The 17,251-nt window shown below is 54.6% G+C and overlaps 2 protein-coding genes across 3 annotated transcripts in view; both read left to right on the top strand.

The window, feature by feature from the left end:
• The window catches only part of IREB2 (iron responsive element binding protein 2), a 41,927-nt gene extending 40,345 nt beyond the window's left edge, over positions 1–1,582 (top strand). The window contains exons 21-22 of one of the 2 annotated variants that reach the window (XM_008160773.3): positions 370–555; positions 1,181–1,582. In XM_008160773.3, the coding sequence (XP_008158995.2) occupies positions 370–555; positions 1,181–1,291 (297 nt within the window). In that variant the 3' untranslated portion in view covers positions 1,292–1,582. Of the gene's footprint in view, positions 1–369; positions 556–1,180 lie in introns of those variants that run through there. The other variant, XM_028137945.2, reaches the window with a different exon arrangement.
• Positions 1,583–5,465: 3,883 nt separating this feature from the next.
• On the top strand, positions 5,466–16,715 carry HYKK (hydroxylysine kinase). The gene is made up of 5 exons (XM_054713287.1): positions 5,466–5,518; positions 9,951–10,315; positions 12,884–13,023; positions 14,086–14,269; positions 16,034–16,715. The coding sequence occupies exons 2-5, from the start codon at positions 9,967–9,969 to the stop codon at positions 16,492–16,494; spliced, it is 1,134 nt and encodes a 377-aa protein (XP_054569262.1). The 5' UTR covers positions 5,466–5,518; positions 9,951–9,966; the 3' UTR covers positions 16,495–16,715.
• The last annotated feature ends 536 nt before the right edge of the window (positions 16,716–17,251 follow it).

Genomic DNA, 17,251 nt, shown 5'->3' with positions numbered 1-17,251 from the left:
TGCCTGTGCCCTCCCCTGCGGGGCACCGAGTTCACTCAGCTGCCCCTTCCCTGTTCCTGGATTGTAGGGGCATCTCGGGAGGGGGGCGAGCACAGGGGAGACCCTCCAGGGACAGGCAGGAGCCCTCCTGGGCCCAGGCCCCCCCGCGCCCTGGAGGGCACAGAACAGCCTATAAGAGGCCCCGGATGCTTTGGTGCGTCGACCTGAGTGTGGGCTGGGAGCCGGAACGGTTGTTTGTTCGTTTGTTTATTTGTTTGTTTGAGCTGGAAAGTTGTTACGGAGAGGCCAAAGTAGAGTCCCTCCTCCTGTACAAAGTGCAGTAAAGGAGCCTCAGGGGTGACGGAGGGACGTGACGCACGTGTGTTGCAGGGCGTGAGGGCGGTGCTGGCGGAGAGCTACGAGAAGATCCACAAAGACCACCTGGTGGGCATCGGCATCGCCCCCCTGCAGTTCCTCCCCGGGCAGAGCGCCGCGGCCCTGGGCCTCTCCGGCCGCGAAACCTTCTCCTTGGCCTTCCCTGAGGAGCTGTCTCCTGGAGCCATGCTGGACGTGAAGGTATCCCCAGTCCCAAACATGCGCCGTGCGCTGGTGGACGGCTGCGCGTGCGGCTCCGCGGTCATCTGGACTTGCTCGGACGTCGGGTGGGACCGTGAGCTGGGCAGGGGGCCGTGCGGCCTTCCGGGGGTGAGAGCTCCGAGGGAGGCGGGAAGCAGGGCACACGGCCCAGGAGGAAGGGCGGGCACACTGCCGGCCGCCTCCTGCTCAGCTCTGTCCTGACCCCACGTTCATCGGCGCCGGAGCCGCCCCGCAGGGAGGCAGGGCTGAGCATCAGGGCAGAGGCACAGGCTTTCTCTCAGGAGAGAGGAGGGGGAGCGGGTGTTCTGTGCGGTGAGTGCTGGACGTGAGATGGACGTGAGCAGTGAGTGCGGCCTCCGGACTAACAGTCAGAATCCACCGACGGGATTCGTGTTCTAGGCGAGGTCATGTGACCCTTCAGAATCAGGGATGACACTGTCCCCGTAGCTGCGAGGCCCGGGGTGGGCATCGCGGGTGGTGGGCGAGCAGGAGAGGTTTCCCGGACAGAACGTGGCGGGGAGCGGCCTTGCGTAGGGGGACAGCGGTCCCGATCACTGAGGGGCACGGAGGCCCCCCACTCATGGGTGTTTCTGTTTGTTTCCAGACAAGCACTGGGAAGGTATTCAGCGTGATCGCTTCGTTTGAAAATGACGTGGAAATCACGTTGTACAAACACGGAGGATTATTAAACTTTGTGGCACGAAAATTCTCATAGTACCGACTCCCCATGGATCCCCTCCAAACAGAACTGCAAGCCACGCCTCTGTGCTGGACCCGGGACCTCGCCTGGCGCTGCAGACACTCCTGACGCCCTGTCTCCTCGCGGGAGAGAGAGGCTCCGAATCACGTAGCGGCAGAATGAAATCTTGATTTTCAATCCTATACGAATGGTGCTATTAACACTGCTAGACTCAGCGTGAGTGTGTGGTGGACGAGAGGTAAGTGAGGGCGTCCTCACCGATTGTAAATAAAGGCAGGACTTGACTTGTTGGCGATTCTCCTGTGAGGAGCCTCCGAGTGGTTTGTTCGGTGTTGCATCTTTAAAGCTGTTGCGCTGTGTGTTGGCGTCAGGGTGGGAGAGGGGACGGCAGAAGCCCGCTGAGGCGCTAACCTTGTGCGAGTTGGGATCAGATGAAGAGGTGGACGAATTCCTCCTCGGGCGGTGCTGGGGGGAGACCTGAGCCGGGGTGCCAGGGGGGGCCCTCCACGCCCGGCCTCTGTGCAGCTCCGCACGTCCCTCCCCCGCGGGGCTGGACGGGGCGGGGCAGAGTGTTCCCCCTCCCTCCCCCACCCCCCACGGCGAGTGACAGGTGTCACGCGCAGCCCTAACACCCGGGCAGGCTCGGCTGGCTGTCGGAGGGGAGGAGGTGGTTGCTCAGCTGGTGTGGTGCTGTCACCCCCGGGAGCTGGTAGTTGGGGATGGCCAACCAGATTCCACCCCTTGGAGCTGCTCATCATGAGCACTCAGGTGGCTCCTCTGGACTTAAACTGCCCCCTGAGGCATTGGAAGGGTCGGCTGTTTCTTAGTGACTCAGGTCGGTCGATGTCCTGTCGTTTTGAATCCGTGTTTTCCTTGGTTTGGATGACCTGCGGGGGTGGTCCTGTTTTGTTGTAACCAAAGCTGACCCTCAGGAGGGGACACGGAGGGGCTGCTCGGCTCCCAGTTCTCTCCAGAGGCGTCGGCTCCCCCCTCGAGGGCTCGGTCTCCGAGAAGCGGGCAGCTTTTAAGAAGAAGCCTGGGTAATGAGTTTCAGAAAGTCCCATCCATGCCCCTTTTTAAATCAAGAAATTAACCTCCCGTGGCAGAAGGCGATTTGTATGATGTTTCTCACCTGAGATTTGAGTGTGACCTGATTCATTGCTGCACTTCAGCGTGAGGTCACGTGGCCCAGGAAGAGGGCTCCTGGCTCTCGGATGCCGGAGCACGACCCCAGTGGGGCCTTAGCAGAGCTCTGAGGCCTTAGCAGTCAGCCATGCCGTCCCTCACAGCGCCCTGCAAGCACGTGCTCCGACCGTTAGACGGCTGGAGGCCGACACCCCCTTCACTAAAGATGCTACCTGGTACTCAGATCAAATGGTCTTGGTTGTTTTACTCTGTGTATTTGTCAGTGCACGTGTGTTCCTTATTTACATGAAAACGTGAGTTGGGGATGGAGAATTTCCAAGGTGAACGTTGAAACACCCTTGATAGGGTTTGAAGAAATGGTAATTCCAGATTGAGTTGGGGCGGGCATCTGTATGGGGTTTGAGGATGTTATATCGCCTGAGGCAGAGGCATGGGGGTCATAAACATGGGATCCAGGAGATGAAGACAGTAAAGCAAGCTATGAATTAAGCACTTAGATTTCCACCTGCCTCGCCCAGTACTGGTCCCAGCAAACCTTGTGTTTCAGGAACAGGATCAGGGCCTCTTCATCTCAGCCAAAACGCTGGCCAAGCTTGGTTATCGGCTGGGGCAGGAAATGGATGTGTCCGTGTGTATCCGACAGCTCTGCCTCCAGCCAGGCACTGTGTGTGCAGAAACGTGGCATCTGTTGATTTTTATTGTTTTATCCCCTTTGTTAACTCTATCTGGTAATGATGTGTTAAAAAATGTTGTGGGAAGGACATGTGGTTCCATGAGAAGAGAGAAGTGTTGTCGAGTTCCAGCACACGGCTAGAGCGTTGCCATGTTCCGTGCCTTTGGGTCAGTGAGAATGGCACCCGCCACTGAACTGCGTGGTTACGCCGCAGGTTCTGGAAGGTTCCCGGGCCGACATTTGTCACGGTGCTTGTTTTGTCTCCAGACGTCCAGGTGACCCCTGAGTGAAGGGTCAGGACCCCGTGGCCAGGCTGCTCGGTTTCTCACGGGTGATCACACTCCAGTGGCTCTGAAGGGGCGAGTGCAGCTCAGACCTGATGAGGGCCCGGCCATTGCACGCGTGGTCACTGTGTGCATCGCCTCCGCGGGCGAGCGGCCGGCGGGGAGGGATGGACTGACGGGCGGTTCCCTGTGGTTAAGACCCCTTCCTTTGCCTTTGGGTTTCAGCGCGGCACTGAGATGCTGGGAGTTGACTCGGTGTGATTTGGGGCGGGGAGAGGGGAGGGGAAGGAGAGGGACTGGGCCTCCTCGGTGGCCTCCTCCCCGAGTGGGGTGGTGCCGGTGTTCCCACCCACTTCCCACAGCACGTGACCCTGAACACGTCTCACTTACGCAACTACGGATTGTCAGTCATCCAAAGCCAACAACGCCGTGTAGCAGTTTTAAGTTCAGTGACGCTAAGTATTGTATAGAAATATACTGGAGGCGAAGTTCCGTTGATGACAATTGTGTATATGTTACTGATGCTGTAAATTATTTTTAATAAAGAAATTGTATTATCACATGTTTGGCTCTTCTAATAAAATACTTTGTGGTGACTGAAAACAAAACACCTAACAAAGAGAAATAGGATGGCATCTAGAATTTTCTCTTCAAACTGGGGCGTGCAGGAGGCAGCCGATTGATGATTCTCTCATCATTGATGTTTCTCTCTCTCCCTTCCTCTCTGAAATCAATAAAAATTGTACTTTAAAAAAAGAACAGGCCAAAATGGACATGGTGAGGGGGGAGAATTCACGCGCTGCCTGAGGGACAGTTAAGCAGAGTGCCCTCAGGAACCCACCAGGAGTCAGACTCTGGCTGCAGAAAACCAAATCAAAGCTGGTCTCTCACAGCCTAGAGGGAAGAGATGGTTAAGATGGGACTGCAGAATAAGACCCAAATCCAAAGGGGGGAAGGCCAGCCCTCGGCAGAGGTTTGGCAAACGTCCGAGTCAATCACGGTCCAGGATAACCGAGGGCGCTACATCCTGATAGAAAAAAAAAAAAAGAATAAAAGCATGGGGGCCGGGGGTGGGGGCTGTGCATTTACAAAAAACAAGGACCCAGGTGCCTGCGCGGTCGGGTGGCGAGATCCCCCCTCAAAAGTACTGTTGGGCTGCGGGAGTGCATCCAGCTGTCCATCAGAGCCTGGTTGTCCTTGACAACGAGGGTTCCCAAATATTCTGACCTCTACATGGTGATGCTCAGGCAGCCTCCTGGAAATCACGTGTTTCTGCACTTTCCCCGCGGGGAGAGAATCGGACTCTACTCCAGTTTCTGACCCGCCCCTGGGAAACCTTCCCGCCTCCTTTCCATCCGTTATATTGAAGTCAGGGGCTCGGGAAGAGAGTAGGAAATGGGGTGCTGTGTGTCTGGTCGAGGCCCTGCGCCCCCTGAAGCTCCCCATCAGCAAGCACTAGGAGTGTGCAGACCTACTGTCCTGCCCGCGATCCTGGGAGCTGGGTCTGGTGCAGAGGCAGCCAGCCTGCCCGCCGGGACCTCCCATCAGGCCTGCAGTTCCTGGGACGGGGGTCCGGAGGCGGCCTCCGGGGTGCGTGCTGCCCGCAGGAAGGGGAGGAAGGAGGAAGGGTGGCGCCCAGACACCTAGGATCCCTAGAAAACACGGTCCTTCAAACCTCCTACCCGGACTGTGCCCGCTGCTCCGTACAACTCAATAGCCGGAAGCCCGCACAGAGCTGCTCACCGCGGGGCGGGGCAGAATGTCGAAGAGCCAATCAGAAACAAGAATCCCAGTTACGCGGAGAGGCACCCAGATTTTGACAGACGTGAGCACCGAGAGGAGGCGGGGTCAGATTGCAGAGAGCTAATCAGAAGCCTAATCTCGTCCCGCATAGTCTAGATAGGGAGGGGCGGGGCCTCGCCGTCCCTTCGTCTGCGCTGATTGGCGGCGGGGTTCTCTCAAGGAGCCAATCAGAAGTCAGGGGTCGCAGGCTCGGAGCTGGGGCGGGCCGAGGTGCTGCAGGTCAGTGACTGCCGCCCCGCGCGAGACCTGACCGCGCGAGACCTCGCAGCCTGAGCGTCAGCCCTCAGCCCGGGCTGCTGGGCAGCGGACACCGCCTCGGACCGCGGGTCGTGCAGGGTGAGCGGGCGGGCGGGCGGGGGAGCGGTGGAAGGGGGGCCGCCCCAAGAGCAGAGAGGCTCCCCGCGGGCTGGGGGTCGGTGCCTCGGGCTCAGAGGCCGCCGGTGCATGACCCCAGAGCTGGAGCGTGGAGACCCCCACGGGGGTGCGGTCCGCTGGACCTGGCACCCTAAGCGCTGTGAACCGACCCGGGTGCCCCCTGCGTCTTGGGTCCCCAGCACCCTGCAGCCCGCTGCGCCCCACTCCCCAGCCCAGCGGGAGCCCCTCGGAGCGCCCAGCAGTGCATCGCTGTCCTTGAAAACCAGACTCGACTTCCCCTGCCTTCCTGCGCCCCGACCCCCTTTGGGGTAAAGGCCGGGGAGCCTCCGTTTTTTTGGTTTTTTTTTTTACTTTTAAAAAATATATATTTTATTGATTTCTTACTGAGAGGAAGGGAGAGGGAGAGAGAGTTAGAAACATCAATGAGAGAGAAACATCCATCAGCTGCCTCCTGCACACCTCCTACTGGGGATGTGCCCGCAACCAAGGTCCATGCCCTTGACCGGAATCGAATCCGCAGCACGACGCTCTATCCACTGAGCTACACCGGTCAGGGCAGTTTTTTACTTTTTTTTAATGTATTTTTTATTGATTTCAGAGAGGAAGGGAGAGGGAGAGAAAGAGAAACACCCATGAAGAGAGAATCATGGATCGGCTGCCTCCTGCACGCCCCCCACTGGGGATCAAGCCCACAATCCGGGCATGTGCCCTGACCTGGAATCAAACCCTGACCTCCTGGTTCCTAGGTCAGCGCTCAACCCCTGAGCCCCGCCTGGCCGGGCTCCGGGAGCCTCTGGCGGGAAGGCACCCCTTCTTTCCTCGGTTCCACCTGGGCCAGGTGTGGGGTGCAGGCACCTGCCTGTGTAATTCCTGCTCTCCTCCTGGGAGGAGTGGCAGGAGCAGGAGGCCCGCTTTGGAGCAGGTGCCAAGGTAGAACTTCCTGGACTTTGTATCGTGGGGAGCGAAGGGGCGGAAAGGGTGTGATGGCGTGGCCTGCACAGTGTGTGGAGTTGAAGGTCCGGCCCCCTGGGTGCAGGACAAAGGTGGTGAGGTTCTGGCAGGAGGCCTGGCGCTGGCCCTTTCTCGGGGGAGAGGGGGGCGGGCCTGAGTAAACCCCACCCCGTTGGCAGGGGACGCAGACCAGCTGCCTGTGGGATTGGAGTCCCTTCTTCGCCTCCTCCACACACTCAGGAGACGTTTGGTTAAACACCTGTCTTTGGATTTATTTACTTTCCGGAACTGACTTGATCTGGGCCGTTAGTTCCATAGTTTGGGGTCCTTGTATACAAAAAAAAAAAAGCAAATTTAAGTTTAAAAAGAAAGCACTTTGCCCTGACCGGTGTTGCTCAGTGGATAGAGTGTCGACCTGCGGACTGAAGGGTCCCGGGTTCGATTCCGGTCAGGGGCCTGTACCTTGGTTGCAGGCACATCCCCAGTAGGGGGTGTGCAGGAGGCAGCTGATCGATGTTTCTCTCTCATCGATGTTTCTAGCTCTCTCTCCCTCTCCCTTCCTCTGTGTAAAAAAATCAATAAAATATATTTTTTTTAAAAAGAAACACTAAAAAAAATTTTAATTAAATAAATTTTAAAAAAGAAAGCACTTTAGAAGCATAGAATGAATGGTAGAGCTACAAGGGATGATCGAGTCCAACTCCCCGTAAGAGACGAGGTAGCAAAGCAGGGACTAAATTACGTTTTATTTCTCCCAGTGTAACAACATTTTTTGCTCCATTTTTTCCCCATTGTGATAAAATACACTTAACCAGCACAACTTTTTAAAAATATATATTTTATTGACTTTTTACAGAGAGGAAGGGAGAGGGATAGAGAGTTAGAAACATCAATGGCAGAGAAACATCCATCAGCTGCCTCCTGCACACCCCCGACTAGGGATGTGCCCGCAACCAAGATACATGCCCTTGACCGGAATCGAACCCGGGACCCTTGAGTCCGCAGGCTGACGCTCTATCCACTGAGCCACACCGGTTAGGGCATGACCAACTTTTATTATACCAGGCTGTCTTTTTATTTTGAATGCTCTAATAATTCTTTTTTTTAAAATATGTTTTTATTGATTTCAGAGAGGAAGGGAGATAGAGAAATAGCAACATCAATGATGAGAGAGAAAATCAGCGATTGGACGGCTCCTGCACGCCCCCTACTGGGGATCGAGCCTGAAACCCTGGCATGTGCCCTGACTGGGAATCGAGCAATGACCTCCTGGTTGATGGGCCTGGCGTGAGCCACTGAACCAGGCACCAGGCTGTCTTTTGATGGCTAGAGCGGCCAGCATTGCTTTACACTCGTTTAGAAAATAGGACTGTTAGAGCAGAAGCTTAACAAGCCCCATTCAAGGATGGTATAGGAGCACTAGAGGCCCGGTGCACGAATTTGTGCACCAGTGGGGTCCCATGGCTTGGCCTGCGGGATTGGGCCAAAATCGGCTCTCCGACATTCCCCGAGGGGTCCCGGATTGCAAGATGGCACAGGCCCGGCCGAGGGACCCCCACTGGTGCACGATCGGGGCTGGGGAGGGACGCAGGAGGGCTCCAGGGCGTGTCCAGCCTGTCTCACTCAGTCCCAATCAGCCGGACCTCAGCAGCAAGCTAACCTACCAGAAGAAGCATCTTCCCCCTGGTGGTCAATGCATGTCATAGCGAGCGGTTGAGCAGCCTTAGCATATCATTAGCATATTACACTTTGATTGGTTGAATGGATGACTGGACACTTAGCATATTAGGCTTTTATTATATAGGAGGATTTTGTAGAGGGAGGGAGATTGGCCTTCACCAGTTGCCTCTAAGATTCTTTCCAACTCTAGGGACTCATCATTCATAACACAATTCAGAATTCTTCTGACATCCTTAACACTTGAAAGAATGTTTGTCCCTTAAAACTTTAAAGCTTTAGTTAAAGCTTGAACTCTTTAGTTAAAGAGTTAAGAATAAAACCCTGGACTTTGTAACGTGTTACACATTACATTCTGAATATTGGCTTACATCAGTGTGTAAATCCCCAGGAGGAATAATGTTAAAATTCCATGTCAAGTCTTTTTTTTTTTTAATATATTTTATTGATTATTTACAGAGGGGAAGGGAGAGGGCTAGAGAGTTAGAAACATCGATGAGAGAGAAACATCCATCAGCTGCCTCCTGCACACCCCCCCACTGGGGATATGCCCGCAACCAAGGTACATGCCCTTGACCGGAATAGAACCCGGGACCCTTCAATCTGCAGGCCGACGCTCTGTCCACTGAGCCACACCGGTTAGGGCTCCATGTCAAGTCTTAAGCCCAAATTTGGTGTGACGGGATATCCTGGTTCCCAGAAGTTTTCAGGCGCAAAAATGGGTTTGAAACCCCATTCAGGCTTTGTCACGAAATCAGATCGACTTAACTTTGCTCCTGAAAGGAAAGGGTCTGGTCAGAGAGTCAACATGAGGCGTGGTTGGCAAGAATGGGACGGCAGGAACAGGCAGGGGAAAAGGTCTGGGCCTCGGGGCGTGTGAGCTTGGAGGCAGAGAAATCACTTCGGATCGGAGGATCAGGGAAGGTGGCTGTGGAGGGGGAGTGGCAGTGAGGTTTATACTTTTCTTTTTAAAAATATTTTTTTAGCCCTGGCTGGTGTGGCTCAGTGGATAGAGTGTCGGCCTGTGGACCAAAGGGTCCCGGGTTCGATTCCAGTCAAGGGCCCATGCCCAGGGTTGCAGGCTGGATCCCAGGTAGGGGGCATGCAGGAGGCAGCCGATCCATGATGCTCTCATCATTGATGTTTCTATTTCTCTCCCTCTCCTCTCTGAAATCAATAAAGAAATATATATATATTTTTAAAAACAGCTAGCCCTGGCCGGCTTGGCTCAATGGATAGAGCGTCAGCCTGTGGACTGAAGGGTCCCAGGTTTGATTCCCGGCCAAGGGCACATGCCCGGGTTGCGGACTCGATCCCCAGTGGGGGGCGTGCAGGAGGCAGCTGATCAGTGATTCTCTCTCATCATTGATGTTCTGTCTCTCTCTCCTTCTCCCTTCCTCTCTGAAATCAATAACGAAATATATTAAAAAAAAAAAAAAAACAGCAAGGAAGGGAGAGGTTCCAGAAACTTGATGGACCGAGCAACATAAAGCTAAAAATGGCCCTAGCTGGTGTGGCTCAGTGGATAGAGCATCGGCCTGAGGACCAAAGGGTCCCGGGTTCGATTCAAGTCAAGGGCCCATGCCCAGGGTTGCAGGCTGGATCCCCAGTGGGGGGCATGCAGGAGGCAGCCGATCCATGATTCTCTCTCATCATGGATGTTTCTCTCTCTCCTCCTCTCTCTTCCTCTCTGACATCAATAAACATATATGTTGTAAAATAAATCAGTAAATATGTCCGTTACGTTTCTAACTCCCCTCTCTAGGCTCTGTCCCCCCGACATGATGTCGAGTGGAGATGACCAGCGGTCGCAGGCCTTGGCCAAACCCGCCTTCAGCGAGGCGCAGGCCTGTGCCCTCGTGGAGTCCGAGTTCGGGTTCCAGGTGGCCGAGGTCCAGCCGCTCCCGAGCTACGACGACCAGAACTTCCGCGTGCGCGTGTCAGGGACGGGAGACGCTGCGGGCGGCCCGGCGGAGTACGTCCTCAAAATCAGCAACACCGAGTCCAGCAAGACCCCCGACCTCATCGAGGTGCAGAGCCACGTCGCCATGTTCCTGCACGAGGCCGGGTTCCCCACGGCCTCTGTGTGTCGCGCCAAAGGCGGCGGCGTCACCTCGCTCGTGTCCGTGGGTAAGGGACCCCCAACGCGCCGGGCGCCGCCAGTCCATGCACAGGGGTGGGTTTTGGTTCCAAGTGGAAATATCAAGAACAGGCTCGGCGGCCCAGCCGGCGTGGCTCAGTGGTTGAATGTCGACCTGTGAACCAGGAGGTCAGGGTTCAATTCCCAGTCAAGGGCACACACTCAGGTTGTAGGCTCCATCCCCAGTTGTGGGGCGTGCAGGAGGCAGCCGATCCATGACTCTCTCTCATCATTGATGTTTCTCTCTCTCTCTCTCCCTCTCCCTCTCCCTTCCTCTCTGAAATCAATAAAAATACACACTGAGTGGCCAGATGATGATGATCTCTGAACGCATAATCACCTGGCCACTCAGTGTATAGCCTATATAATAAAAGGCTAATATGCAAATGGTCCCCTCCATCAGGAGTTCGACCAGCAGGCAGGCCGGCCAACCGCCCACGTCCCCTCCCCCTGGCCGGGCTGGCCGGACCCCACCCATGCACGAATTCATGCACAGGGCCTCTAAAATACAAATACACACACACACACACACACACACACACACACTGAGTGGCCAGATTATTATGCGTTCAGAGATCATCATCATCTGGCCACTCAGTGTATAATAAAAGGCTAATATGTAAATCGACCGAACCGCAGAATGAGCAGTGGCTATGACGCGCACTCAGGAGCTGCCCCCTGGTGGTCAGTGCATTCCCACAGGGGGAGCGCCACTCAGCCAGAAGCCCTGGGCCGGGCTCACGGCTGGCGAGCACAGCAGCCGTGGCAGGAGCCTCTCCCACGTCCACGGCAGTTGGACATCCCCTGAGAGCTCCCAAACTGCGAGAGGGCGCAGGCCAGGCTGAGGGAAACCCCCCCCTCCTCGAGTGCACGAATTTCGTACACCGGGCCTCTAGTTAATAATAAAGAAAAAAACTTGGCCCTGACCGGTTTGGCTCAGTGGATAGAGCGTCGGCCTGCGGACTCAAGGGTCCCAGGTTCAATTCCGGTCAAGGGCATGGACCTTGGCTGTGGGCACATCCCCAGTTGGAGGTGTGCAGAAGGCAGCTGATGGATGTTTCTCTCTCATCGATGTTTCTAACTCGCTATCCCTCGCCCTTCCTCTCTGTAAAAAATCAGTAAAATATTTTTTTTAAAAGTCACAGGTTTAGGGACGTGTCAGGGAGCTCGTTCATGGTCAGACTTGCCCACGGGGATCCAACGTGGCCAGCGTCCTAGCGTCCTAATGGAGTTGTGAACACATTTCTTCCTACCCTGTTCTCCGCTTTGCCAGTCCTAGGATGTCATGAGTAAATGATATATATTTTTAATTTAAAAAAAAAATATTTGTATTGATTTCAGAGAAAGGGGGAGGGAGAGAGAGAGACAGAAGCATCCATGATGAGAGAGAATCATGGATCGGCTGCCTCCTGCACGGCCCACCCTGGAGATCGAGCCCACAACCCAGGCATGCGCCCTTGACCGGGAATCGAACCCGTGACCTCCCGGTTCCTAGGTCGACGCTCAATCACCGAGCCACGCCGGCCGGGGCCCAGGAGTTTTTGCAGCTTGGAAAGGTTGCCTGTCTGTTTCTCTCCTAATCGTCCTCCCATCCCGTCTCACTGTGCTTGGCTCCGGACCGGGGCGCCTTTACCGTCCCTGCGGGCTAGCGATCGTCCCGGGTTGCCATCAGCCTGGCCCTCGGTCGGCTCCGGCAGAACCTGTGATTCCGGGACAGTCATTCCCTTACGTCACACCTTCCTCGGTGGTAGCCTTACAAAAAGGTGTTTCCCGGCGTTCGTTTGCCAGAGCAGGTCATGGGTGTGGGGGGGGGTCGGGGGGGGGGGAGGAGGGGGGGGGCGGCAGAGTTGGGGCTGTCCTTTTGTTGGGATATAAATGGCTGATTCCCATGTTCTGAGGTTCATCTGTTCTATTTTTAAAAATATATATATTTTATTGATTGTTTTACAGAGAGGAAGGGAGAGGGATAGAGAGTTAGAAACATCGATGAGAGAGAAACATCCATCAGCTGCCTCCTGCACACCCCCCACTGGGGATGTGCCCGCAACCAAGGCACATGCCCTTGACCGGAATCGAACCTGGGACCCTTCAGTCCGCAGGCCGACGCTCTGTCCACTGAGCCACACCGGTTAGGGCTAATATATTTTTCATTGATTTCAGAGAGGAAGGGAGAAGGAGAGAGAGACAGAAACACCCATGATGAGAGAGAATCCTGGATCGGCTGCCTCCTGCACGCCCCGCACTGGGGATGGAGCCCGCAACCCGGGCCTGTGCCCTGACTGGGAATCGAACCCTGACCTCCTGGTTTATATGTCGATGCTCCACCGCTGAGCCACGCCGGCCGGGCTGTTCCGAGGTTAAAATAAAGAACACAGCTGGTGCCCTAACTTCGTCCTCTCAGCCCTGCCTCAGGGAATCCTGCTGATTGTTTGATGTTAGCACATTTCTTTTCTCTCTCGTTCTGCGAGTTCTGTTCTTGGCAATGATCATGACCAAGGCGGGAGAGCCTCTGATTTTTCTGAGACGACTTGACAGGACGTATCCTTCCTTCCGTCCAGACAGTGGTTCCCGAACCAAGAGCCACGTGGTGAGGCTGCTGACCTTCCTCCCGGGGCGGCCCGTGGCCGAGGTCCCCGTCGGCCCCCCGCTGCTGTATGAGATCGGGAGGCTGGCTGCCACGTTGGATAAGACGCTGGAGGTAAGGCTTGGGGTGTTGTTTTGTGTGTGAGCATTTTTTAAAAAATATATTTTATTGATTTTTTACAGAGAGGAAGGGAGAGGGATAGAGAGCTAGAAACATCTTAAGAGAGAAACATCGACCAGCTGCCTCCTGCACGCCCCCCACTGGGGATGTGCCCACAGCCAAGGTACATGCCCTTGACCGGAATCGAACCTGGGACCTTTCAGTCCGCAGGCCGACGCTCTATCCACTGAGCCGAACTGGTTTCGGCATGTGTGTGAGCATTTTTTATTTGTCTGGGCGTGCTTTTATATTATTATTTTTGTTTTTTTCATATACTAATACCAAAGAGATTCTTTTTTAAAAAATATATTTTTGTTGACTTCAGAGAGGAAGGGAGAGGGAGAGAGAGAAACATCCACGATGAGGGAGAATTATGGATCGGCTGCCTCCTGCACACCCCCTACTGGGAATAGAGCCCGCAACCCAGGCAGGTGCCCTTGTCTGGAATCGAACCCGGGACCCTTCAGTCCAAAGGCCGGCGCTCTATCCACTGAGCAACACCAGCCAGGGCCAGATGCACACTTTAAAAGGGGAATCACACAGCCCTGGCTGGTGTGGCCCAGTGGATAGAGCATCGGCCTGTGGACTGAAGGGTCCCGGGTTCGATTCCGGGCAAGGGCACATGCCCGGGTTGTGGGCTCGATCCCCCCAGTGGGGGATGTGCAGGAGGCAGCCAATCAGTGATTCTCTCTCCTCATGGATCTTTCTCTCTCTCCCTTCCTCTCTGAAATCAATAAAAAAATATTTTTTTTTTAAAAAAAGGGAATCACACAAGTAAGAGATAAAGCGAGACGGGGATGTGCTGGCTCTGAGGACTGTGAGCCTGAGCTACATGAAGTGCGTTCGTGGCTGTGCGTCCCTGGGCGAGTCAGCGCCCGTGACAGAACGCCAGCCCTGTCCCTGAGGGCGGTCCCCAGGCCTGCCCCGGGCGGGGCGCGGTCTCCCATCACAGATCTCTCCGTCCCGTCGTGGCTGCTCTGGCTGCGACGGTCTAAGCGTTGGTTGCTTTCGGTGTAGGAGTTCCATCACCCGAAGTTACGGTGTCTCCGCCGGGAGAACTTCATCTGGAACCTGAGGAACGTCCCTCTCCTGGAGAAATACCTGGACGCCTTGGGCCAGGATCGGAATCGGGAGCTGGTGGGACAGGTCATCCGGCTGTTCAAGGACGAAGTCACGGCCAAGTTAAGTCATTTCCGAGAGTGTGAGTATTTCGTCTTGACATTTAAGTTGTCAAATTTCAGCCCGGCCGGCCGGCATGGCTCCGTGGTTGAGCGTTGACCTATGAACCAGGAGGTCACGGTTTGATTCCCGGTCAGGGCACATGCCGGGGTTGTGGGCTCCGTCCCCAGAAGGGGGCGTGCAGGAGGCAGCCGATCACTGATTCTCATCATTGGTGTTTCTATCTCTCTCACCCTCTCCCTCTCCCTTCCTCTCTGAAGTCAATAAAAATATATTATAAATAATTGTCAGATTTCAGATCATCAGGAAAAGCCTGGAGTTACAATGTAGCTTTACTGAATTGTCGTCAGAACAAATTTCTTGGGAATCCGAGGTTAAAATAAAGAACACAGCTGGTGCCCTAGCTGGTTTGGCTCAATGGGTAGAGTGTTGGCCTGCGGACTGAAGGGTCCTGGGTTCGATTCCGGCCGAGGGCACATGCCCTGGTTGCGGGCTCGATCCCCAGTGGGGGGCGTGCAGGAGGCAGCCGATCCATGATCCTCTCTCACCACGGATGTTTCTCTCTCTCTCTCCCTGTCCCTTCCTCTCTGACATCAATAAAAAAAATATTAAAAAACAAAAAATACAGAACACAGCTGGCCCACCCTGGGACCCTCCGCTGCCTATAGTCTGAAGGCGTGTATGTTTTTGAACGTGTCTGGCTGGGGCCGTTGTCCTTCTCCCTTTTCTCTTCCGGTTCGTGAACGTTAAGCGTTTGCAGCAACTTCGTTCTCCATCTGCGGGCTTTGGATGGATGAGAAGCAAAAGCAGAGACAGCACCAGAATGAACTGCTTTTGTCCTCTTCGGAGGAAATTACTTTGCTTCAAGAAAAACACGGTTTGGCTTATTTATTTATTATTTTTAAACCCTCATCTGAGGATATATTTTTTTTAACTTTTAAAAAATATATTTCCTTATTGATTTCAGAGAGGAAGGGAGAGGGAGAGAGAGAGAGAGAGAGAGATAGAAACATCCATGATGAGAGAGAATCATGGATCAGCTGCCTCCTGCATGTCCCCCTACTGGGGATCGAGCCTGCAATCCAGGCATGTGCTCTTGGCTGGCATCGAACCCGGGACCCTTCAGTCTGCAGGCCGACGCTCTATCCACTGAGCCACACCGGTTAGGACTTGAGGATACTTTTTTCCATTGATTTTCAGAGAGAGTGGAAGGGAAGGAGGCAGGGGGAAAGAGAGAGAGAGACATGTGAGAGCCACACGTCAACGGGTTGTCTCCTGCACTCGCCCCAACGGCGTGGGGAGCAAATCTGAAACCCAGGTACATGCCCATGACCCTGGGAATCGAACCCATGACCCTTTGGTACGCGGGCTGGCACTCTAACCACTGAGCAACACCAGCCAGGGCAGGGCTTGACTTTTTTTTTTTTTTTTTTTTAATCTCTGCTCATCAAATGATTCGAATGGCCATGCCTGAGACGGGGAAATGGAAAGAGAATGAACTGGGGTATTTTTTATTAAATATATTTTATTGATTTTTTTTTCAGAGAGGAAGGGAGAGGGAGAGAGAGTTAGAAACATTGATGAGAGAGAAACATCAACCAGCTGCCTCCTGCACACCTCCTACTGGGGATGTGCCCGCAACCAAGGTACATGCCCTTGACCAGAATCGAACCCGGGACCCTTCAGTCCGCAGGCCGACGCTCTATCCACTGAGCCACACCGGTCAGGGCTGAACTGGGGTATTGAAGGATGGTTGTCGCCTCGCTTGCTTTTTTTCTCCTTGCAGGTGTCAATCACGGGGACCTTAACGACCACAACATTTTAGTCGAGCCCAGCGAGTCCGCCTCCGGGGATGCCGTCTTTCGCGTGTCTGGGATCTTAGACTTTGAGGACATGAGCTATGGCTGCTACGTGTTTGAAGTGGCGATCGCCATCATGTACATGATGATTGAGAGCCGGGACCCGCTGGGGGTCGGTGGCCACGTCCTCGCGGGGTTTGAGAGCGTCATCCCGCTGACCCCCGCGGAGAGGGATGCCTTGTTCCTGCTCGTGTGCGGGCGCTTCTGCCAGTCGCTGGTCATGGCTGCGCACTCTTGCCGGCTGCACCCGGAGAACGCCGAGTACCTCATGATCACGGCGAAGACCGGGTGGAAGCACCTGCAGCAGATGTTCGCCGTGGGCCGGGAAGCTGTGGAAGAAATCTGGTTCGGCACCGCCAAGTCCTACGAATCCGGGGTCTCCCTGTGACCTGGGTAAAAGCTCACACGGACGTGGGTGGTTAACCCAATGGGACCAAATCTAAGTTGACGAGGGATGTTCCTGCACAGTTAAAAATGAGTCGATGGGCCCTGACCGGTGTGGCTCAGTGGATAGAGCGTCGGCCTGCGGACTGAAGGGTCCCAGGTTCGATTCCGGTCAAGGGCATGTACCTTGGTTCCGGGCACATCCCCAGTGGGGGGTGTGCAGGAGGCAGCTGATTCGATGTTTCTCTCTCATCGATGTTTCTAACTCTCTATCCCTCTCGCTTCCTCTCTGTAAAAAATCAATAAAATATATATATTTTAAAAATGAATTGATGGAACGGATCCATGCACGTGAAGCCACCGAGGTCTTCAATCTCATGATGATATTTTAAACTAAGAAACAGGACATGAACAGTCATGTTTTCCTGTCGGTCTCCTGCGCCCTGCCCACGAAACACACAGAATGATATTTCGAATCAGATAATCTCTCAAGGTCTCTTCCAGAGCTGGTCCGCCTTCTAGCCTCCCCTGCCCACCCCCCCCAAAAAAATAACTTAAAACATGAATAGTAAATAGTTTACATAGGGATGGAACCCAGACAGGAGAGATGGATGAGTGAACGCATCTGAAAACTGAGTTTCAGGACAGAAGAGAAATGGTGCGCGCGGGGAGTCCGTCTGACGCACGAGGTGGAAGGCAGGGGGGGCCGGGGGGACTTAGAAGCAGGAAGCGAGGTTTGGGGGTCCCGCGGGTGCTGTCCC

This window comes from Eptesicus fuscus, chromosome 25 (assembly GCF_027574615.1).
Source record: "Eptesicus fuscus isolate TK198812 chromosome 25, DD_ASM_mEF_20220401, whole genome shotgun sequence".
In the NCBI taxonomy this organism is placed as follows: Eukaryota; Metazoa; Chordata; class Mammalia; order Chiroptera; family Vespertilionidae; genus Eptesicus; species Eptesicus fuscus.
This window is presented reverse-complemented; position numbering and strand designations above follow the sequence as displayed.

Bases quoted from the DNA above. Each gene is read 5' to 3' on its own strand.
- HYKK (XM_054713287.1), top strand. From the start codon at position 9,967: ATGATGTCGAGTGGAGATGACCAGCGGTCGCAGGCCTTGGCCAAACCC. The intron at 10,316-12,883 runs GTAAGGGACCCC...CCTTCCGTCCAG, and splicing joins CACCTCGCTCGTGTCCGTGG to ACAGTGGTTCCCGAACCAAG. The intron at 14,270-16,033 runs GTGAGTATTTCG...TTCTCCTTGCAG, and splicing joins GTTAAGTCATTTCCGAGAGT to GTGTCAATCACGGGGACCTT.